Below are 23130 nucleotides of genomic sequence, written 5' to 3' on the forward strand. Positions count from 1 at the left end.
GACCTGTAGGTCGTCCTGGACTTGACACTTACTGGGTAAGCTGAGTCCCTTTCCAATCCATGTTCCCATATTCCTGCTAGCAGGTTTTGATATGTGCAGCTGCCAGAGCTGCCCCAGGAACTCTCTGTGGCTGCAAGCAGCAACAGACACACTGATCCAGGGGATGGGAAAAGGAAGAACTTGCTTTTAGGTGCTGCCTTAGACACCGACACAGGAGAGGGAACTGGTGACCCTACACGGGACAGGTCTAAGCTATGTGTAGATTTGCATATCTTGATCTCAGATCAAGAAATATTTTGTGCATACATAAAAATATACCGTTAGAGGAAAGACGGAAGAAAAGTTTTAGCACTAGAAAGCTGAAAAGGTTGAGGAGCTGGGAATTCAACTCTGGTCCAGATTTCAAAACATGTTATTTTGATCAAAGACCATTTCAGTTTCCAATCTGAAATATGCAGTTTGGGGTTTTGTTGATTTTTTTAATTTGTTTCGGTCTTTTTTTACCTTGGACTTCCTCTGAAGCAACATAACATAAATTCAAGAAGCCATCTCTCACGAACATGGTGTCCACAGAGTATCGGTAGAAACATTTACTTGTGTTTGCTCTGACCAAAATAATACTTTTGTACCAAACCCCTTAAATCTTTGCAGTTTTCAGAGTCCCAGTGTCTGTAGGACTGTGGCTCCTAAATTGTGGAGGAGCAGTAGACAGGCCCTGTCCCAGCATTGAGGTTTTCCCTGTTCCCATCACTGCAGGTCTCCCTTCATGAACCCAGCATGCAGTTAAGCTTCTACTTCCCTCCAGTGCTGTCTTTTTCTTACTGGGAGAGGGATTTAACAGCCCTTAACATAACAAATACAGTTTTGGTCTGTTTTTCCAAGGTGGACATGGCATCAATTGCTAAAGGAAGATAATTTAAGATATATTTGTCTTTTAAAAAGTAAAAGGCTTTGAATAAAGGGTAGTGGTATTCAGGCTAATTTAACTTATTGCTTAATGTTCAGAGTCCTTTACTACCTCACAGGCTCCTTCAAAGCATGAGAGTCTGTTATTCCCATTTTACAGCAAAGGAAACAGATGCAAAGACCTGCCCAAACACAGGCAGCAATTGCAATCTGGATTAGAGTGAAAATGTCCCTGAAAACTAGTTGCAGTCCCCAGGGAGACATCAGTGGGTAGGGAAAGCTGGGAAACTCAAGGGGATGTAGCGTGGGACCGAAACTAAAAGGCGTGTAAGATTTTAAACGCCCAAGGTGATCTGGCCAAGCAAGAAACAAGGCTCAGCAGTTCATGTCAGCACAGGGGAGGGCGGAAACATGGGGAGCGCGTTCCTTAGCTCAGTGGAGGACGAAAGCAGTGTGCTGGCAGGCTGTGCAAGAAATGCATTGTGAACTGGCTCTTGCAGCTGTGAGCAAGACAATAAGGATGCTAAAGCACCCTCTGAGTCCCCACATCCAGCTTTGCACAAAGAGGGAGCTAAAATCAGCCCCCTGGAATCTGTTGGCTCATGGTTTGGATTTAGCTCTTTGTGTTTGAGCAACTCCAAGCAGAGAGGGAATATAGGTTCTCCCAGTTCAAGAGCCAAAATCACCCTTTCCCTGCTCACTTTCAAACCCTTCTCTCAGGATCTTTGATCATAGTTTGCAGGGCATTCTCAAGGAAGCCCCAGTTTTCTTTTACAGTCTGAGGAATTACATTTTTTTCCTTCCTCTGGTTTTCCTATGCCATTCCCTGTCCTCTGTGCTCTGCATTTTCCACTGAACCTCGCCTACCTTCTTGCCAGTGTAGAAAACCTTTTCTTCAATGAATATGCATCTTCTGATAAAACAAAGATAGGATATTCACTTATATTTCAGGGTTGTGTATGAGGGCTACATAATACTTTATTCTTTCAGCTAGTAGACTTCAACACTGGCATTTCAAAGAGTGGGAAGAGGACCTTTAACTTGCCATAAAGTTCTCTTACCTGTTCATGAACCAGCCTGTCTTCTCTTGCTATATTAATCAACTTGATCTCTTTGGCAAACCAGCAAGGTTGCTTTCACATGAGTCTGCGATACCTATTAGCTGAACAAGCACTATCTATCACCTCATACAGGCTTAGTAGAGTCCTACTCTTTAGTTTAGCATAACCATGTCTTTACCTGTGAAGTGCTTGTTCCCAACCATTGAAAAATCTGCATTGGTTGCGCCATGAACTCAGCATTTATTAATAGTGCTTGCAGTAGATCCCATCTGTTGAGCTACGAGAGCCTGTCCCACAGCTTGCAGTTAATGCTTGTGCTGGCAACATTAAGAATTCAGGGTCTCTGTCCCATTGATTTTCACAGACTTCATCTGGCCATCTTCTTCCACTTCCTTTCTCTCATGCCAATTCTCAAAGATTAGACAGGTGGTGATTGTCTTGCCATTGATCACTTTAGTATAGCTTACTATTGTGGATTCATGTGGCCCAACTGTGGTTTCACTAAAGGTGTAGGTGGGGATCTTCCTGTGACTGAATGAATTCCACGGCATAAAATACTCCCTAGGGGAAGTAAGGAGTGGGCTGGAGCTTCCTCCTCTTCCACTTGTACTGTGCTGATTTTCACCATTGATTCTGATGTCAAAGGGTTCCAGAAAATATATGCAAATGGATCCCTTCCTCCAAAGAACTCTTCTTGATGGGAGAATACATGAGGAGAACCAAAGAAACCATTGTAACCCTCTGTGGACTCTGCTCTCCTCAACAGACTTGTCATAGAGCAATCGCCTCTGAGGGTCAGACAAAACCTCGTGTGCTTCCAAAATTTCTTTGAATTTCTTCTCAGTTTCTCCTCCTTGTTCCTGTGGTTCTTATCAGACAAGTTCAGCCTGAGGAGCTGAACTCTGATGATCAAGTCCAGGGTTAGCCTGCATCTGTTTCTGTTCCCTGGATTTGCCGTTCCTGTGGGAAATACAATACCCTCACAGGGCATTATTGCATGAAGAAGGTCTCCAAAGAAGTGCCAGTAATGAGAACTCATCTGTCTGTAACACAGTGTCATAAACACCTACTAATAGCAGCATGTGTTGCAGATCACTGCCCTCTTTTCCATTATCCCACACTTTGGGAAGGAGTCAAGAGCCGGCCAGACCAAAGAGCATATGTGCAGCGTATGAGCTGGCTGCTGTCCTAACATACATCATATGTGTGGGACCATGAAGGAAAGGGGCACCATGTCAGCCTGGAGAAGCAATATGACAGAGAGAGGAAGGCAACTGAGCTGATGCACTGGGGAAGGTCTTTGTACCGCTGGTGTTCTCACTGGTCAGTGATGGGCCAGTACTATGGAGGTATTTGTCATATTTGGGCAGTAAAAGTTGCTGTAGAGAAGTCTGGAGGCTGGAGCTGAAGGAAGCACAAAGCAGCAAAGGAGCTTGTGGTCCTGTGGGTTCACCTCATTGGGGAGAATTTAGCTTTTGTCTCTTTTGGCACAGAAGAAATTTTCTTAGTTACAGGGTGGTTGTGCCACGTGAATTATTTTTCTGTAGCAATGGCGAAAGTATTTTGGGCCCAGCAGCAAACTGCTGCTGCCCATTCCAACTCAGAGGGTTCTTTGCAATCCCAAGGCATCCCAAAGTGGTCTTCTACACTGAGGGGAGAGCTAAGGCTTCATGGCTCACACACTGTAATGCTGTGCTTGAAACCTTTACCAAAGGGACTTGTTTATTTGGGCTAATGGTTTTTTAAGATTGTCCACTGGACTTGAGGGGGATCCAAGCTTACCACCCTCAAGTCCCCAAAAGGTGCCAACAGCTCTTATCCACTGCCAGCATGGTCCATGCGCGGATGCTTGGCAGAAATTTCAAGAGGAACTGCTGTTCCTACTCTCTGTTACCCAGGAAGGAAAATGGGACATCTGAAAAGTCTCTTGGAGAGGGTCCCAGGCCAGCTATCTACTGCAGGGAGTGGTACTGTGCATGGAAGGAAGGAGGTGACTCTGCTTTATGCTGTGTCTTTGCAAAGCATCTCCTCCCCTATTTGCTTTTGATGATGAGAGCCCATCTCAGACTGGCTGGCGCACTGGGTTATCTGTCTTGGATTTAGTGCATCCTACCCTTCTGAAAAGTAGGGAGTGTTTTTCTCCTGTCATCCCTGAACAGAGGATGCTCACTGCCTGTCTGTCTGCTGCCTGCAGCAGGCATCAGAGATTAGCAGCCATTCAAGACAGGCCACTGCTGTGAGCAAAAAGGGTTTGCAAGGAAAAAAAAAAAGGAGAGGCAGGGAGAAATGAGACGTGCACACACCAAGTAACTAGACCCAAACTATCCTGGCAGTCCCATCCCTAGAAACCAAGGCTTTGAAATGAGAAATGTTTTTCATATCTTAAATCTCAAGTACAAACAATAAAAACCAGCCCAGACTGTGTTCTTTGAAGAGAAAGTACGAGTGACCTGAACAGTGGTTATCAGCAGCGTCATTAAGATAAACCCTTAACATGATTTAAAGCATCCGAAACTGAAGGCAGCACTTTCAGATACTAACAAAATGGTCTGACATTGGGGATGAAAATCAATAGTAATCTGATGTCACTAAAAATACTCAAAAGTGTCCCATGGCTGATGGAGGTGAGATTAGTGTAAATATTTGTATTCTAATCAGTGGCACGCGAGGGCTGGAGGCGGCCTTTCTGTCTATTTAATTAATGGAGTGGCTTTTTAAAAGGATCCTAATCATATGTGATTGTATCTGCTTATCAACATTTTTGCTAATTAGATGATATGGAGGCAGTCACTCTGCTAATTCCCTCATCCAAACAGCATATCCTGCACAGATAAAGTACAGTCTCTTTTTAATAAGAAACAATCATGAGACAGACTAACCTTAATGGTGCTTATTATCCGAGGATCTTTGGGATTTTCTTTTCTACCCACCCCCTCCTTCCTTTTCCTTCACTCACTGTTTCAGTATGCCAGATGGATGTGGATGCAGCAGTCCCTGTCCCCCCCAGTTCCCTGCTCTTCCCTCCCAGCCAAGTCTTGGGTCTGCGAGGGCAGGGATTGTCAGTCAGGTCAGGATGGGGAGCAAAACAAATGACACCAAGCAGCAAAATGTCCCAAGCTTTTGGTCACCCACACCACAGGTGACCCCAACTGTGCAGTCTCAAACCCTGACCTTACTCTTGGCACTCCAATGAGCCCTAGTCCAGAAAGGATTGAGTGCCTCCAAGTTGTGAAAATATTTTTCTATTATTATTTTTTATTATTATTTATTACATTAGGAAAAATTTCTTCATGGAAAGGACTGTAAATAACTGCAACAGGCTGATGTCTATGGCAGTGGCTGAGTCACTATCCCTCAAGGTATTTAAAAGCCATGTAGTTGTGGCACTGAAAAACATGGGTTAGTGGTGGTCTTGGCAGCACTGGATTAACAGTTGTAGTCAGTGATTTTAAAGATCTTTTCCAACCTAAACAATTATTATTATTGTTGTTGTTATTACTATGTTTTCTTCTGTTTTAAAAGGGTCTGAGGGCAGAGGGGTTCTACATGAGTGGTTTCTCACCAGCCCCGTTGACTCTGTGAAAAGGCCGCAGTCCTTTTATCTAAGCCAAACAAGTCAGAGACATTTGTTCCAAGTTCTTTGACTATCCAAACAAACACAAGTCGTGCTTCGCTCCACCAGTCAAACTGTCATCAGATGCCCCCCTGTGGGGCAGCCCTGTTGGAGGGGACACTGTGCTCACCCTCGGAGCCGTGTTCCTGGGGAGCACGGCCAGGGATGGGCGCATTGGGCCGACCTCCTGCTGGGGTGTAAGAGAGGGACCTGTTTGACTTCAGAGCAAGATCAAAAAATAAATAGCAAACTTGCCCTGAAGAATGACTCCTCACCTCTCAAAATACAAAAGCAATGGCTAGGTAAGGAGAACTTGTCATGAATGTGTGTAGCTGCCATCCCAAGAGAGTCTGGATGGAGCAGAGGAGAGAGGGGTAGGTGCCTGGTGCTAAGTTTTGGGAGGTCAGGAGTTTTTTTCTTCTGCTTTTGCAGCTGTGAATGTTGAGCAGAAAAAGTTTAAATGATATGGATTCCCCACTCCATAAGCAGGATGGAGAGTCAGCATATCCTGTGCATTGATCCCATGTGTCAGGCTCAGCACAAAGGTTGGCTGTAGGGTGGGAGTTGGGACGGCTCTGTGGAGTGCTGGCTGGGAGGGATGCCCAGATGGTGGGACACAGAGCTGAAAGAAGATCCAGGGAGCTGGGTCTTTATCCAGCTTTTCTGATGCTCAGGTTGGGGTTTGAGACTAAACCCAAGGTTCAGGCAAGAAAAGAAATAGCTCTTCTGAGTGATGGTGGGGAAGCACAAGAACCTCACAAGACCTCTTTTTTGAGGTATGAAGTCAAAGAGGAGGCCTGATCTTACTTAATGGAGTAAGTAGTGGGCCTGACATGTTTTTTGTGTTAGATCATTCCCCATGCCTGGGGCAAGACCTTGCTCCAGTCTTGGAAATTCCAAATGCTGCTGTAACTTTTGTCCATGGACTCTGACCCCTGCAGAATTCAGAGCACTTTGGTTTCATTGACAGGGTCATCTCCACATGTCATCTGCAGTATCCTCATCCAGACATGGCTATGGTGAAGTTGTACTCAGCGACACAGTTGGCCAGTCCTTTCACCATTCCTCCTCTTTGGCATGGTCCCTGGCGCTCCATCCTCTCCATGCTACACCCAGGAATTAATTCAGTATTGACCGCTTTCCCAGGGCGGTTTCCCATTGCTAGTTCCATGACTGAGGACTACATCTTGAAAAGAGGAGGGACTTCTGGGCCAAGGATTGCAATGCAAGCCGTTGAGTCCTGGGGCTTAATGAGGCACTGCTTATCAGCAGAGTGTGCTTATCTGGAGCCTGCCGACGGTGTACCTGCTCCAGCCCCATCGTGAGCGAACATGTTTTACCACCCAGTTGCAAGGAGCCGGGAGCATGGTCAGATGGCACAGTTCAGCTGATGTGTGGTAACTCGTGAAGCCGCAGCAACTTTATCACTTCACAACATCCATACATAGCCACGGCCTTGAATCTTCTCAGGGGAAGAAAGGATGATGAGTTACTGTTCTGGGATTTTCTCTCTGTCTCCAGTCAGTGGGAAGTGGTATGTGGAGCATTCATTTAATAAACCAGAGGGGAAAAGCTGTAGATCAGCTTCTCATTATTTCAGTGCTGGCTCACGCCATCACTTGGGCTTGTGCCTGACAGTTCAGTGTGTTATTTGAGGCCACTCAAGCATTCTGCAGAAATGATGCCACCCTCTTCTGAAAGTGTGGGGTTCGTCCAAAGGGGGAGGGCCTGATTCCAATAGTAGCTTTACTAGTGCTAGTTTCATCTCAGTTTTAGGCCTGTTTGTGAAGAAGGTATTTGCTTTGGAGACTAGTCCCTGTTGAGAGCCAGCACTCCTGCAGGAAACCTTCTGGAGATAGTTTTGCTGATGTGGACTTCTGAAGTAAAGGAACTGTGGGTGGATAAAAATGCACCAGTGGTTCTGGTTTGCAGTGGAAGGGGGGAGTCCAACATGTTGCATGACTTAGGTGAGGGTCCTGGTGATGTGCACATAGACCTGAAGCCCCTTGATTAAAAGAAGCAGTCTCTTCCTCTACAAGGCAGGAACGGTGGTAAGGGACCATGTAAGTGTTTGTCCCCCAGTATTTGCTAGTGTGTTATACCTACATTCAAGAAGGGGGGCCTGAATGACCCATGTAGCATGTGGGGGACTGAGCAATTACAGAGTACTTTACTGGGAGTAAAGAAGGGAGAAGAGCCCCTGCTAAAGCTGTCAGGAAGCCTATTCTGCTCCTACCTATGGGCACCTTGTATATGGGGCTGCCAGGAACAGTGAAATTTCCACACTGCCTCAGCAAAGGTTTAGTCCAAGTTTATTGCTGAGATTAAAAGACTGGAGAATATAAATTGTAAATGTGATGACTTAAGAGCTCATAAATTCAGTATACAGCCCCATTCCGGAGAGGTTACATGCAGTGCAGCCACACTGCCTTGGGCTCATGAGTTGTCCTTGCTCCTGTTGCTCCAACCCCTGCTCTCCAGAGAGCCCTTCTGCCCTGCCTGACTCCCAGTGCATCTGGCTGGAGATGCCATCCTGCCTGTGCACACTGTGAGTTTGCTGCTTATGTACAGGCATGGACTCCCTGCCACTGCTTCAGCCCAGAAACCTGTGCTAGTGCTGGACCAGCTTATGCCACTTGTGTCCCCCACCTTGGAGCTGGGTGACCCCTGTAAGCAGAGGACTGAGGAGGGCTTTTTGGAGGAGCAGCTAATGTCTCGAGTTGACTCTGGTGGGAGTTGTGATTAGTTTCCTACAGCTGGGTCATGGTTGTCACTGAGTTTGTCCAGGACAAAGTTTCTGAAATAAATTACCTAGCTGTTGTAAGCACCTTTGTCATTATGTGCTTTTTCCTCTTTTCCTAGAAAGATGGAAAGCTGGAAACCAGCCTGCTCCTAGGATTGGTCCAGCCCATGCCAAGGACACAGCTTTTAGTCTGGGAGCCCTAGCTGAAGCCGATGTATGGATGTAGCACCCAGTGCTAACCTGCTGGCAGCAAAGCTTGTGACATGGTCTGAGCAAGGAGAGTTGGAGGCAAATCCTAGGAGGACACCAGAAGATGCCATGGGATGACTTTCTCCCCAGTCAACTACACCAAGCCCCCAGTACGCAGTAAGTGTGGAGGGAGTGAGCTTGGCAGTTGGTTGGTGCAGACCTTGTGGATTCCCATCCTTGTGCAAGTGTTCAAGGGTTGGTGCTTGGGGCAGGCTGTGCTTTTGGATGGCTCAGGTTAAGCCCCAGACTGCAATGGCACGTGTGGGTCAGTGCCAAGCCTTCTTTTGGGCACCAGGGCTCATTTTTAGGGTCCAGCATGGGGGCCAATGGCAGTGTTTGCAATAATGCACACCAGACTCTCAGTAAAGCCAGGTCCTCAAGTTCCTTTCATGTTTCTCTGAAGAAAGTGGTTTGGGCCTCCCAGATGGCATTGCTGGAGGTTTCCCATTTCCCAAGGTCCAGGCCTGGAGCTGACAGTTTCAGCAGTGTTCTGTCTCAGGGATGGCTGTGTGGCTCCAGCTCCTGAGGGCAGCTGTAGGTGCTGAGGGTGGTGTTGTGTACACCTGGTGTTTGCTCATTTTTCAGACCTTCTTTTACCTAATAAGCAACAGGAAAAGGGGAGGTTATATTTTTAAAACAATTTTTAATCACTGTAAAATCCACTTTTCTGCTGTTTTGTTTTTTGATCTGACTTGCAGTAGATGCGGCATTGATGCCACAAGAGCACGTGCGAACGTAGGGCTGTGAGTGCAGGTTTACTGCCTGGGAGCATGGCTGGGCAGATGAAGCTCAGGGTGCATGCCCAGAGGCAGTGGTCCTGCCAGAGCAGACTCAGAAACACACTGCATACATAGGCCAAACCATTCTGCATTTTCCTATCCTGGCTGGAGTCTATTCGGCAGTGTTTTGGTCTGACAAGACCGTCTTCCCTTGCTTCCCTCCACCCAGATCCTTGAAAACTTTGGAAATTCACCTGAAATATTTGCCATTCCCCCATTTATGTGACCCACCAGAACTGCCCTTTCCCGGGACTCGGTTCTGAATGTGGAGCAGAGATAACGTTTAACAGGCAAGAGCAGATGAGAAGGAGATAAAGGAATAAGGGGAGGGAGGGAAAGGAGGGAGGGAAGGAGGAATGCAGAGGTATGTGGCTGCATGTTGTACTGTGTTTATGCATAAACAGGCACGCTTATCGATATCCAGATGTAAGCATGTGTGCAGGGTAATATCTCCTGAAACAATAGGTGCTGTTCGACTCAGGGAGCGCTGCCGGAGCCTCCCTGTCAGATGCTGCCTCGTTATCAGGTTGCAGCAGGCGTTCCCATCTAATCGGGGATCTGAGCCCCGCGAGCCGCACCCCGGGGTTTTGGAGCCTCTCCTCCAGCCTTCTGCCCACTCTGCTCTCTGAGGAGGGAGGGCAAGAGGGGACAAAAGGGGCCAAGCGTTGCCGGAGGTGATACCCGGTGTGTCTGCCCGTCCACCCTCACACTTTGACGGGGATGTGGGAGCTGGCGTTGCCACCACGTTTAGGCGGAGATGGCAGCGGTGTGACACTGAGGACACGGCCAGCCCTTGCAAGGAGGGGAGAGCCTGGCCAGAGCTGCAGCAAAGTGCCCGCTTTGTTCAACGTGGGACAGAGAATGTCAGAGGGACCAAACTGGCCCATCCTCTGTGCAAGGCAGGACAGGAGCTGGCCCTGGGGCCAGGGGTCTTTTCTCTTTTATTTTCTACTGTGTTTTTAAGGAAGGCTAGAAGAGCAAAGAAGGCTTATAAAACCTTCTCCCCCCGCAGCTCCCTAGCACCAAAACGCAATGACCACTAATCTTACGTGGCTCATAACTGCAAATAGCTCTGGAACTAATTAATTTGACAGTGCGGCTGCTGCTTGCCTTTTTCACCAAAATCAATTAAGAAAACGCACATTTCCCCTTCTCCCCCCTCCCCTCCCCGCGCCGCTTCACAGTGAGGCAGAGAGGACAAGGGGCATCGAGGACTGGGCGCTGCTTTCCCAGGGCTCCTGGGGGGTCAGGGTGGAGAGTGGAGCGCGGGAGCACAGTGAAAGGGGATTAACAAGGTGGAGGGAGAGACGCCGCTCGTTCTCCACAACAGGAGCGGGAATGCTCCCTGGGGACAGGTGGCGGTGGGAAAGCTTGATTGCCACATGCAGCCACGCTGTGCCGCGTTCCTCCCTCCCTCCGTCCCAGCTCCCTGAAGACCCCCGTGAATTGTCGTTCCTTGCCAGTGAAAGGGGGGAATTGGCCATCGGGCTCTCAGAGCATTTTTTATTTGCATGGCTAATGAGCCGCTCCAGAAGGGGCTGCAAGGGAGAGGCAGGTGGGAATTTCGGCACTGTTTGCTTGCCAAGTGAGGGCAGAGGTGTGTGTTGAAAAGGCTTCAGCTAGAAATTTAGGGAGACTAATTTTGCAGGAGGCAGCGGTAGGAATCTGAGTGGGGTCTCATGCAATTTTTAAGGCTCCTGACCCTGGAGCTCTGTGCCCAGGTAGGTAAAGTGGAGAGAGTGCTGAAGGGGCTGTGGCTCCCTATGCCCTGGGTTGGGTGTGTGTGGGGAGAGTCTGAGCTGGGGCAATGTATTAGCATCACACTGCTTCCCAAAAAATGCAGCAAGAACAGGACAGCCCTCCATGCTTGTTCTTCTGGTTCCACTTCCAGATGGAAAAGAGAACCAGGTCTGAGGGAAATGGGTTGAGTGATGGCAGGGCTCTGTGATCATGCAGCTTCCCCAAACACTCTTTTCAAGGAATGGGAGACAACTGTTCTTAGGACATGGTGTTGAGACACCTGGCCAAGCTGGGTAAAACCTCCTGAGCATTATTTCTGTAAATGTCTCCATTTGGTCCATATCACATCCTCCCATCTCTACTGAAATGCCCTTCTATTAATAAATAACTCCATTCTCCATTACTCCATCTCCACAGCTCACGTTGAAGTAACTGGGAATTTGGGTTTGGTTTTTATAGACATTAGAAATAGATTTTATCTTTATTAAGGGCTCTGTCTCCACCACACCAACCTTTGCTCCATTGCACAGAGCACAGCAGTGGCTGGAGCAGAGGAAGCAGGTCAATGGGCTGTGCTCAGGACCCAGAGAGGAAGGAGAACCTCTCTGTGGTTTTGGCCAGGGCAGAAGGGGTTTAAAAGGGCCAAGTTCCTCCCTGTGCATTGGTGACCTGTGAGTACATCTCTATAGCATGGTATAAGGCTCTTCAGAAAACAAGAGAAAAAATTTGAATGAAGAATATTTAAGAAATTGTGGATCTGAAAGATTTAGTTCTCAAGGCTTTGTTTGTTTTTTCTTTGCGGTGTCTTGGGAAATACCTATCAGGAAACCTCCCCAAGTGCAGTCATGGTGCTGAGCCACCACATAAATTTGGGGAAGATCTTCTGTTTCTAAACTGTGGGTTGCAAACAATCCCTGGAAAATATTTGAGTTTTGAAGTGCATTGGTTGGTCGTGATAGGGCAGGGAAGTCACAGGGCAGCATTTTTATCCCCGGCTTGGACGGCAGCATGGTTTCTGGCATGGAAATCAGTGCATGTAAATTAGAACTGTGGTTTTGATGAATACTATCATATATGGATTGGAAGCTGATTTTCCAAGAGTAGTCATGCCAGGAAAACTTGTGCTCTCACACAGCCCCAGGCAACAAACACAAGTGACACAAACGTGGTGAGGGTAAGTTCATTTACAACTGTGACTGTTCAAAAAGTATTTCTAAAATTTGCCTTCCCTGCTGTTCCTCCCCTGTCCCCCCTTCCTCCTCCCCTTCCAGCTATGCCAGAATGAGCTAGGAGGTTTGGTATCCAGCCTTACACAGCAGCTGGTGCTGGGCTGGCGGGGATCGGCGCCACGGCCGTTGCGCACCTGGGTGCAGGTAAGTCTCCGGCAGGGTGGGGACTGGATTCCTTCCCGGCCCCTCTCAGCAAACAGCTCCTGCCCCGGAGCCCTGCGTTCCTCTGCCCTTATCTCCCTGTGCAAGGCAAAGCTATAAATGTTATTGGCCATGAAGTTATTCATCCCCTTCAAAGTTACGCATATGCAAAACAGGCTCTCCTGCTGGAATGGGAGCCTTCGTACCAAGTGTGAGTGTTTAAAGGTGGGGGGTTTTTTAAATGAAAATCTCTAAGAAAGAAGTGCATTAACATACAGCAACATTAATAGCACTGGATCTGTATAAACTTAATTATATGCGTTATCACCAGTAAACAACCACAGTATTTCTTACAAGGTAAATATACTCTAGCTCCAGGGATGGCTACATTGAGATGCAGAGCAATGGCCCAGCACCTCCATGCAGTTGGCAGTGGGGAGAATAAGGAGGAGCTTGAGTTGGGACGCAGGTCCTGCCTTCATCACAGGCAGAATTCAGCCCCTTTCTGTCCCTTTCGCAGGGATGTGGCATCAGTCTGGCCCCCGAAGTGTTCTGCTGGCACACAGCAGCCTCTATTCCAGTTGGATGCCCTAATAGTCCTACCAGAGCAGCACACAGCAGTAAGGGCTATCAACAGAGAATTTCAAAGCTCAGAAGACCCCACTGCCTTCTTCTGGGAGTTTATAAAATTCAGTTGGATTCATACCTGTTGTAGTTTTAAGCTCATTCCTTTCTGAGGAATGGCTCAGCACAAGAAAGAAAAGCAGCTATTTTACTTTTCTGATAACTAGGAGAACTCAGTCATATATAGTGTTACATCTCTCTGACCTCTCGAAGAAGGAAGAAGCCATTCCCCCATTTATGGCATGTCTCCTATTTTATTAGATTCATGCACAGGCTGTATCAGCTGTTCCCTGTTTTTCCTCCACTCTATCTGTTGATAGCTCAGACCAGGACCTTTGCAATGCTTTAAGCCAGCTGAGCCTGGAAACCTCTGGATGATCCAGGAAAAGGTTCGCAATCATTGTGTCCCATCTCCTTCCCATGTCCTGCTGCAGGGCAGCTCTCTGCAGAGGCTGGCAGTGCCAGGATGAAGCGATGTGGGATGGGGCTTTTTGGGGAAGCAAATGTGAGACCCTTGACAGCTTCTATCCCACATTTCAAGATCTGCGGCCCAACATCAAACATGTCACTGCAGTCTGAGCCCCCACGGGCCTGATGGAGGAGCAAAAAGAGAGGGCTGGAGGCAGCAGATCCTAATCTTTATTAAATAAGAACAAAGCTTATGCCGGCTAATGAGAAAAACAAACCGATGAAAGATCCGGCGAGCTCCTCAGAAGGACACAAAGAAATTCTCTCTGAACAAGAGCAGGCTAAAAATATTCCTGAATATTTATTTTGCTGGCAATGTCTTCACAGGCTTCAGATTTGATGCCGCCTCTTTGGGGATTGGCATGGCCATCGCAGCAATTTCAGAGAAGGGTGCTCCAAACTCTACATGATGCCTAGAGTCACAGCAGAAACAGCCCTGCAGCCAAGACATGAGAACATGAACTGCCTCAGCACTGTGAGATGATGGCCAGTCCCTGCACATCTCTGTTTCTCTATGGGCAACAGGGTTTACATCCCTCACCATCTTATTTGAAATCGGTGTGTAAGAGCCAGAGATGCTGCAAGTATTTTTCTCCAGTTTCATTCCCCTTCTCAACACAGCTTCCTGTGCATGTGGTGCCAAGGCTGCTGTTACCAAGGCTTGCATTGATGCTGAGCATCTTCAGCATCACAGCTTCAGACATATCAGGAACAACTGGCAGGAAACTGGAGACCCTAGTGGTCTTATCCAGCTTGAGCCCACAGTGTTCCCCCAAAAGATCTCCATGACCTGCAGCAAGTCTCAGCCTAAAGCAGCAATCATCAACAAAGATATGGGCATCATTTACAAGCAAACCCAAAACCACGTGAAGTTGCCCAGATTGCACATGTAGTGTTATGAATTCTGAAGCCCAGACTATGCCCTGGGAAACCATCAGGGCAGGGAGCGTTTCAGGAGGTTGTGATCAGCCCAGTGTGGGTTGTGAGCCCCAGAGAGTAAACCTGCACCCACACAGGGGTTTGCAGCAATTCAGTCAGCCTGACCGTTGCACATCTTCTGCCCTTCCTATGGGCCCCTAAAACCCCTGTCCAGCCTGTTGTCTCCAGAGATATTTAGCAGGAGGTGATGCCATCACAGCGCTGGGTCAGACCACCCAGCCAGGACAGGCAACTGTGGGGGCTGCTCTGAAATCAACTCCCAGCTTCACAGCTGCCCCCACTCTCCCATACAGGCTGAGCCCCAAACCTCAGCACTGAGTACCACTGAACTTGGCTGAAAACATTGCTTCTAAAGGCAAAAGCAAGGCCTGCAGTTCCTCCTCCACTTCTGCTGTTGTTGACCATGAAACTTCAGCCTCTGCTCTGTTAATGTACTGTGGCTGAACTTGCTGCCAACAGGTCAAAGGGAACATAATTTACTCGGGCTTTGATGCATTTGATACAGTTTGGGGTGAAAAGGGAGAGGGGGAGGACAGGAGACGAAGGGAATAAGCAGTGGCAGGGCAGGAACGAGGTTGCCTGTTTGCATGGGAACTCGATTAGTATGAAGATGACAGAGCCATTTTCTGGCCAAGAGGGTTTTGACCAGAGTGGGGGCTCTATATGCTCAGATCAGTGTGGTGGGTAGAAGGCAGCCTAAGCGTTTGTCTGCAGGGCACTTTTTATCTCTTTCCCTGATTAGGAGATTGGCAAGGGGAGGGAGGTGTTTGTATTCTCTATTGCCTGAAGAGTCCTTATACTGCTCAGGCAGGACCATGGCATGGTCACAGTTCCCTTCCTGGCAGCTAGATCTCGTCATGTTTGCATCTTCTTAACACCCTCCTCATACTAGACCCTTTACCAGCTGCATCATGTTGCCTCCCTCCCCATTTTCCCGCTGGAAGGAAACTTGGAAATATGGCATGGAACAGGTAAATGAACCCATGTGGTACCAAAGGAGGCTTTTTCAAGAGAGGAATTGGAGGTACCAATTGGTGCCTATGCTCAGAGCACAGGGAGCTCACAGGTGCCGAGGATGGGCTGGAATCAGGGAAAATCGACCCTTCCCTCACATTACTTCTGGCTGTGCTTTTTCACAGCAAGCTAGTCCAGCTCAACTCAACAGCCTTGCCCCCAGTGGTGCTGTGCAAACCCCAAAATACCATAAAAACCCCCAGCCTCTATCCTCCTCACTCCTCTAGCCGCCACCATCAGCCTCGCAGAAGTCAGGGGCCATCATGTGCCTCTCAGTGTAGGATTTTCTACAGGTATCTAAGCTGTGTCTTGGCTGTGGGCTTCAGGGTAGGATTGAACTAAAAACGGGAGCCAGCAGCTTTTGCAAAGAGCCCCTCCTGACAGCAAGGCTTCTGGGCCACCTCATGCTCCTCACTGGGCTTGGGCCAGTCTAACGCTCTCAAACACAGGTTGCTTCCCCCTTTTTTTGTGGCGGGAAATAGAGGAAAAGGGCAACATCCCTTGTGAGAACCTAAATATTTTACTCTCCTGCTTTTGTCCTGACTGGCTGGTGTTTACACAGGGGCGAAGAGGCTGGGAGGAAGCGAAGCGATGTGGCTGCTGTGGTTTCAGTTCTCACTCTACCTTGCTACTGAGAAACTGGACCTGTGGTTTGGTTTGTGGCTGGGGGGAAAGAGGAATGGTCCTTGGATCCGATCCCTGCTGAGAAGGCTCTCTCAGTCCCACAGATGCACAGCAACACCGATGAGGACTGGAGGAAGAGGAGAGAAAACCAGCCCCCAATAAACCCCACTCCAGCAGCTCCTGGTACGTTAATATTCACCACAGAGCGAGGGGTGTAAATTCACTGCTATCTCCTCAGAGTTTGCCGTTTATGCCGTTCATTTCACATAGATGTCACTACTGCCTTATGAGCACTCCTCTGAGCCAGCCGCTTAAATGGACCCAGTGCATTATAGTAATGGAGTAACTGTATAAAAACAATGAAATCCAATCTCTTTAAACTGATTTGATGTCTGCCTGAACCACAACATTTCCTGCTAATGGCTTCCTTCATTTTGTAACCGTGATCTCCACCTGATCAGATTACAGCTGTTTTTAATTACAAAGCTAATAGAGTTTGTAGGCAGTGTCAGGCAGACGGCGCATGCCTGGGGTGGGCACAGGGTGGAGGGGAACTGGCGGGGGCTCTGGGTGACTCTGCTGACACACTCAGCCCATCAAGCTGACTGTCAAAACACTGGGAGCAGGGGGCAACTAGGAGGGACAGTGATATTTTTCAACATGGAGCCAGCATGCTGCTCTCCAGGTCAGTCTGCATGACAGCAGACAGCCCTGGGTTGTGCTCCTGCTCCATGTTCTTGTCACCAGGCTGGGCAGCTGGTGATGCCCAGGAGATTCAGGGCATGTTTGGTGCTTCTGCAAGGCAGGTGTCAGGGTCACAGGAAGGCATGAGAAGGGTAGAGAGAGCTTTTCTTGATGATGGAGTGTAAAAAGATCAAAGGAATTAAAAAAGAAAAGAGAATAAAAAATACCAGAATAGGAATGCATGGTGCCGTTTGACTTCTGAAACTGACGGGGCAGGAAAGAGCATTGCAGACAACTGACAGTGGAAAAAGCCTTTGAGATTGATGTCTTTCTTATGGGATAGTGCAGTCAGCTGCAGTGTCTGCATCCTCTGCCTCAGCCCAGGCAGAGAACCCCCAGGGATTGTGTCCATGGCACAGCCCTGTTCCCACTGGCCCTATTTAGTCCAGCGGTTCATTTGTGTATTGATTGCTCCATCCCTCTGGGTTAGGGGCATGGATCAGCATAGATGCAGGGAAAGGAGCAGTTTGAAAGAGCTGCTCCCAAGCAGTGCTGGCCAGGGACATCTGTATCCAGTAGAGCATGAGCATTTGTATGTGCTATAGGCAAGCCCCTGTTTGACTCCTTGATGGTGGAAAAAAACTGTATATGTTGCAATGGCGCTGGGTAACTTGTGTGGATGTTTAGGATTCAGCTGAGGTTGTGCTCAGCTGCAGCTGATTGAAAAATCTTGGCAGAGAAACAGCAGCACCTCCCTTTTGTACTGCCCTGTCCTACCACGTCCAACCTGTTTCCTGGGCTGGTGGAGCTACTCTTGTCTACAAAAGCACAATGCCAGGCAAGTGGGATGGCTTGATGGTGAGCAACCCACTTATAGCAGCTGGGGAAGGGTGGGAGCGAGTGGGTGGAGCACCCCTACTCAGCCAAGCCTCTGTGGAGCCGTTCCCAGGCAGTGTGACCTACTCAGCCCTGCTGCAGGGGATGCTTGTCTCTTGCTGTTGCAATGCCAGAGCTGCACATGTCGGGTTACTCACCAGCCATGTAAATGGTTTAGGGTCCACATCAAGAGCCCATCAATTATGTACCCTGGGACTTAATTATTTAGCTTGACAGGAGTCTTTCCCCTTAATTTCATTGTCTTCTCGGTCTCTCATTTCACAACAGAGCTGTGGATGCTCTGCTGGGAAGGGTGCACTGTCGCATGTTTCTGCTCCTACACAGGGTTGCTTGAACTCATGTTTCCCCCTTCCCTTAGTGGATGAGGAAAACAAGACCCAGATATGATTCCAGGGCAAGGTGAGGGTCTGGGCCCGTGCACTATTGCTGCTGTGCTCTGCCCTTGAGTTGTGTCAGGGACTGGACTCTGACATTGATCTAAATGATCAAATTTAGGAGGTTTCAAGGATGGTGTAGGTGAGGTGGGTGCTGGGATGAATGTTTGTGATTTCCAAAATCCTTTCTGCTACCTGGTCACCCACTAGCAAACAGAGAAGAGGGTTCCAACAGCCATTGCAGCAACCCTTCCAGGCGTTCCCTGGCAGCACTGGGGATCCTGCTTGGGGCTATGCCTGCCCACCACAGTGAGAGCCATCAGCCCTGTGCCATCATTCAAGTCAGCACTTTACTCCTCTCCACCCCCCTGCTCTTTTCTTCTCATTCCACCTCTTCCTTTATCTGAACTTTTAAACTCCACGTCTGGTGCAGATTTTTACAGTAACTCAAGCCTTTGAGAATTGTTAATGCTGGGCTGTTTTCACAACGACATTAATATGCACTGCATAAATGCCGACTGTCAGAAGTCGGTCACTGCTGTCGGGAGGCTGCAGGTTGTGGCAGCTGCGGGAGAGCAGAGGCGAGGACATGGCCATGCTTGAGGGGCACAGCTCAGGCAGGCAAGGCCCCAGATTTAGCAGGATTTCCTCTCCCCGCCACATCTCACTGTCTTGATATGCCTTTAAACATGTTTATTATTCAACCCTTAAAAATTACCTTTTCCTAAAATAAATAAAACTAAGACTAGAAGTCTAGGATTTTAAAGCAACCCTACAATGACAAACCAGTGTGTGCAGATCAGTTGTCACCAGCAACCCTACAATAACAAAATAATACACGAAACCCATACAATGCTAAAACAACCACTATGGGCATGCGAGGAAGGAAATATGTTTTCCAGTGTTGAGCTTAACAAGACTTTGTTCTGCTGTAAACTTGGGGGGTCAGAAGGGGGTTGTAACGACCAAAACACCTTGAGTGGTATAACTTTAATGTCACACAGCAGGCAGGGTCGTGGGACACGCGGCAAACACCACTTCGTTAGCGCAGGGTTTAATAGTCTGGAAAAGGAAAAGAAAGCGAGGTTTTGCGATGAAACAGGAAGTTCCCTTGAATCCTGGAGCCTTTGAAGAATTGTCAAAGGAATGAGAAGTCTGAATGTTTGAAAAGGCTCTGGGTTGTGGAGCCAGAGGGGGCAGGGGGACACAGGGAGGGAGGCATCAAGCACAGACCTTCTCCAGTCCCACACTCCACTCTTTGTTCCCCTTTTCTTTTTTTCTCAAATTAATAGATGGTTTTTTCATTGCTTGGTTTTGTTTGGTTTTTTTTATCTCACACACATGCATACACTTTCTGAGGTTAGCAGGAGTTTTCTTATACTTTGAGCAAAGCCCCGAGCCTACCCCATGCCCTTCCTGGCATGGCATTCCCCACACCTTGCTGCAGAGCAGGACGTGGAAGTAGCTCTGTGATCCAAGCTCTGCTCATGCATGACGCACAAACCATTTTTTTGAGGAAGTGTTTTGGGAGTTTGAAAAGTTCTTGTTAGCTCCATTTTTTTTTAATTTTATTTTTTTCTCCTTTTTCTTTATTAACTTCTTTCTGCCCCTTTTGTTTTTTGCACATGGCATTTCTGCGTGGTGGCAGGAGCAGATGGGCAATGCCTCTGCTTCTCATAGTGTTTGGTCAGATGAGTCACCAAAGAAAATTTCAGTATGATTTCCAACATATTTGTTCAGCATTTGAATTCCAAATAGGCTGGAAAAGGGTAGTTCAGTGGCTTAGTTATTACTAGAGGGAACCTTGTTGTCACAGAACTGGTGATAGTGATGATGGCTGGTCAGGGCTGAGTTTAATGACCTGTTGTATGACAATAAAGGGGACTGGACATAAGACCTGAGAGAGATTTTCTGCAAGTTGAAGGCATCATGGAGATGCCCAGTGCTGGAGGGATGCCTGCAGGCATGTATCTACAGGGAATGGATTTCATTTCCTTGCAAGCCCAAGATGAGGAGGACCAGATCTTTTTCCTATCTGCTGAGAGAAACAGGATCTGCCCTTCCCAGGCAAAAACTGCTGGAGATGAGTTGCCTTTTCCCCTTGCAGGGTACCCTCCTCAGTGCCCAGAAATGGCAAGACATGAGCACCAAGGTGGCTAAGAGGGAGCACCCAGCTGGTCTGTAGAGAGGGTGAGCCTGGTGAAGGGAGACTGGAGGGAGAGCCAAGAGACTGTCATGACACTGTGCTTTCCTCTGTGCTAATTGTACGCTTGGGACCAAATTTAGACTGGTGTAGCTCTGCTGAAGTCACCAGGGATTAATTTGGCCTCTGGTGGTTCCATTGTTTTAGCTAAATGAGTCAGAAGAAGCAGCCTATTCTTATCTGCGCACAGTGGGGCAGTGGCAGTAATAGCTCAGCGAGGCAGACCCCAAAAGCAGCGTGACTAGGACCTGGGATTGGAGCTTCCACGAGACGAATGGGGCTGCAAGAGGAAATGTTTTGACATTTGGGTTATAGATGGAGGCAGGCTCAGCGTGGGTGCGCTAGCGGTGCTCACCGCTGCTGCAGGCAGAGGGGAAGGGGCCTGTCAGGTTCCCTGAATATTCGGCGGTGCCGTTTGGAGTTCCTCAATTCTTAGGCCACCGGAGAGGGAAGCTGTGGCTCTGGAAGGGGCACGTGGTGTCAAAGGGGACTTCACTCTACTTCCCAGCCCGGTGAGAAAGGGAGCCCAGGCTGGAAATGTCCAAAAAGCACCAGCTGCATCCCTGGGCTGCTCGTGCATCTGCCTCCCTCTGGGTGTGGGGAAGGAGTGGTGGGATGGAGCACAGGCTTGCAGAGGGCTGGAATAGAAGTTTTGGGCACAGGTTTTGACTGCTGGCCCAAGGCAGCATTCCGGTTTAGTGTGTTGTGAATTCCCTCAAACTTCTGGGAAATTGAGGACGATTTGGAAAATTGAGATTTTTCCAGCCTATGTTCAGTACAAGCTGTTTCCAAGCAGAGAGGTATTTGCTGGATGGACTGTGGGAACTGTGTGCCTTACCCAGCCAGCATCCAGCCTTGTGGCATGCAGTTTTGGAGAAGAAATGGAGCAGGAGATGGAGATGAAACTGTTGTCCCCCTTCTCATGCCTGTTGCTGTACCCAATCTTCCCTTTTCATGCTGTACCCAGTGGGCAGATAAGCACAAGACTTCAGTCTCCAAGGCTGTCAGCCTGGCACGTTTTGCTCTTTAAAGCGATTACAAAGGGAGATCTTCTTCTGAAGATGGAGATAACAATAGGTAGGAAGACCTAATAGGAGAAGACCTGGAGCCTTGCTGCTCCCTGTACTCCTGCACCTCCACAGCTTGAACGGGTGCATTCCCAGCGTCCGGGGCCGGATAATAAGCAGAGCCACTGCAGCTATTCAGGAGGCTCTGACCCTGGCTAGGTAACTACATAATGAGCCTGTTTGAATTGCTCCCGTCCCTGCCAAAGGGGTGGGATCGGGGGATGCTTTTGTTTGCAGTAATGAACCTGTAATTATGCTACATTTCTTGGTTTTAGCCACATTTTTTATGTGTGTGTTGTTCTCTTTGTATTGACAGATTTATGGCTAGGATACTCCACTGCACCACCAGCCGTACGGCACTGTGTGGAGACTGTCTGACTGTCGTCTCGGAAAGGTGTGGGGAGAGGGGGAGGAGAGATCCTTTGCACTACCTCAGTCCCCGACGGGTTAAATAAATGTATTAAAATTAATACAACTGGCAGAAGGGTTGCCTTTACAAAACTCCCAGGTTTTAGCAAGGGAAAAAAAAAAAAAAAAAAAAAAAAAAAAAAAAAAAAAAAAAAAAAAAAAAGAAAAAAATCCTTTGAGCTCCAGGTGAATTAAAAAAAAAAAAAAAAAAAAGTAGGTACCGAAATAAATAAATAGCACGCACCAGATTTCAGCTCCAAGGCGCTCAATAAAATTACACTTTGAAATGCAAGGATTAAGCAGGGTAGGTGACAAGGTAACTTTGTTAACAGGCTAATCTCTTGCCTTAACAGAGACAGGGGATTTACATGTGACTGCACAAAACTGCTTTATGGTCTCTTTTTCCAGCTGGAGATGGTAGGAAGAGGGCAGGAGAAGATGGGATGGGGTTGGATATTTTGGAGCCATTCATTAGATGGGTTTAAACTGCCTTTCCCCCCTTTTTTTAGGTTTGTTTGTGGGATTTTTAAGCAAGACTGTATGGAAATGTGTCACCAATAATCAGCTGTTTCAAACGGTTCAGGTAGGGGATGATGAAGATGTAACAGGACAATGAATAATTGAGTAAACCCATTTCTGGTGCCATTTCTCTCTGAATGGTTTTATTTGCTGACTTATAAAAAGCCAACCAGTATCATGGGCTACTCAAAATTTACATCAGTACTACCTTTCCCTGAGTCTTTCTCTGGATTTTAGCACTTCTTCACCAAAAAACGTGGGAAATATAAATGCAGGGTACTTTTTTCAAATGGTTCCTCTGTTCTTTGGGTGGGAGGGAAGGAATTTTAAAAAATTAATTAAAAAAATTAGAGCTTTAGGTCTTTACATTTCTATCTGTTACTAAAATGAAACAGTGATGGGCAAATGAATCTGAAATTAGAACCGGATCCCCCTGTGTGGGTTTGTACCATACAGTACCCACTTCTCTGTGCCCAGGGTCCACTCCTGCCATCCCTCCCTGCTGCAGCAGGCAGTGTCCCTCACTTTTCCATGTAAATCTTTTGAGTGTCCGTGTGGATCTCCGTGGAGAACCAGGGGAGACGTGGGGAAGCAATCAAGAATTCAACCCTTACCCAGGCTCCTCTGTTTCTGGATAAAAAGGACAATGAGAAAACCATCTCCTCCATAGGGTTCATCTGAAATTCAACAGAAAACAGCAGGCTGAGCATGTTCTGCAGTTTTAAATAGATCTGGTGAAAGTATTTATCATGTTGGATGTGTTGCAGCATTTCTGGGGTATTTGTGGTGGCTGCAAGCGGAGGGACTGATTCTGGAAGGAAACTTGGTGTCAGATCCCCAGCCCATTT

The 23130-nt window shown here is 47.9% G+C and overlaps 1 protein-coding gene across 1 annotated transcript; it reads right to left on the minus strand.

Annotated features, from left to right (window-relative positions):
* Positions 1–2293: 2293 nt before the first annotated feature.
* Positions 2294–6900, minus strand: DNAJB8 (DnaJ heat shock protein family (Hsp40) member B8). Its single transcript, XM_027884753.1, is given in 4 exon segments — positions 2294–2628; positions 2631–2707; positions 2709–2827; positions 6886–6900. Coding segments are annotated over 4 exon segments (546 nt in total).
* Positions 6901–23130: the final 16230 nt, after the last annotated feature.

This window comes from Empidonax traillii, unplaced genomic scaffold (genome assembly GCF_003031625.1).
Source record: "Empidonax traillii isolate 1590-97213 ecotype Southwest subspecies unplaced genomic scaffold, ASM303162v1 scaffold155:size2260171, whole genome shotgun sequence".
Classification (NCBI taxonomy): Eukaryota; Metazoa; Chordata; class Aves; order Passeriformes; family Tyrannidae; genus Empidonax; species Empidonax traillii.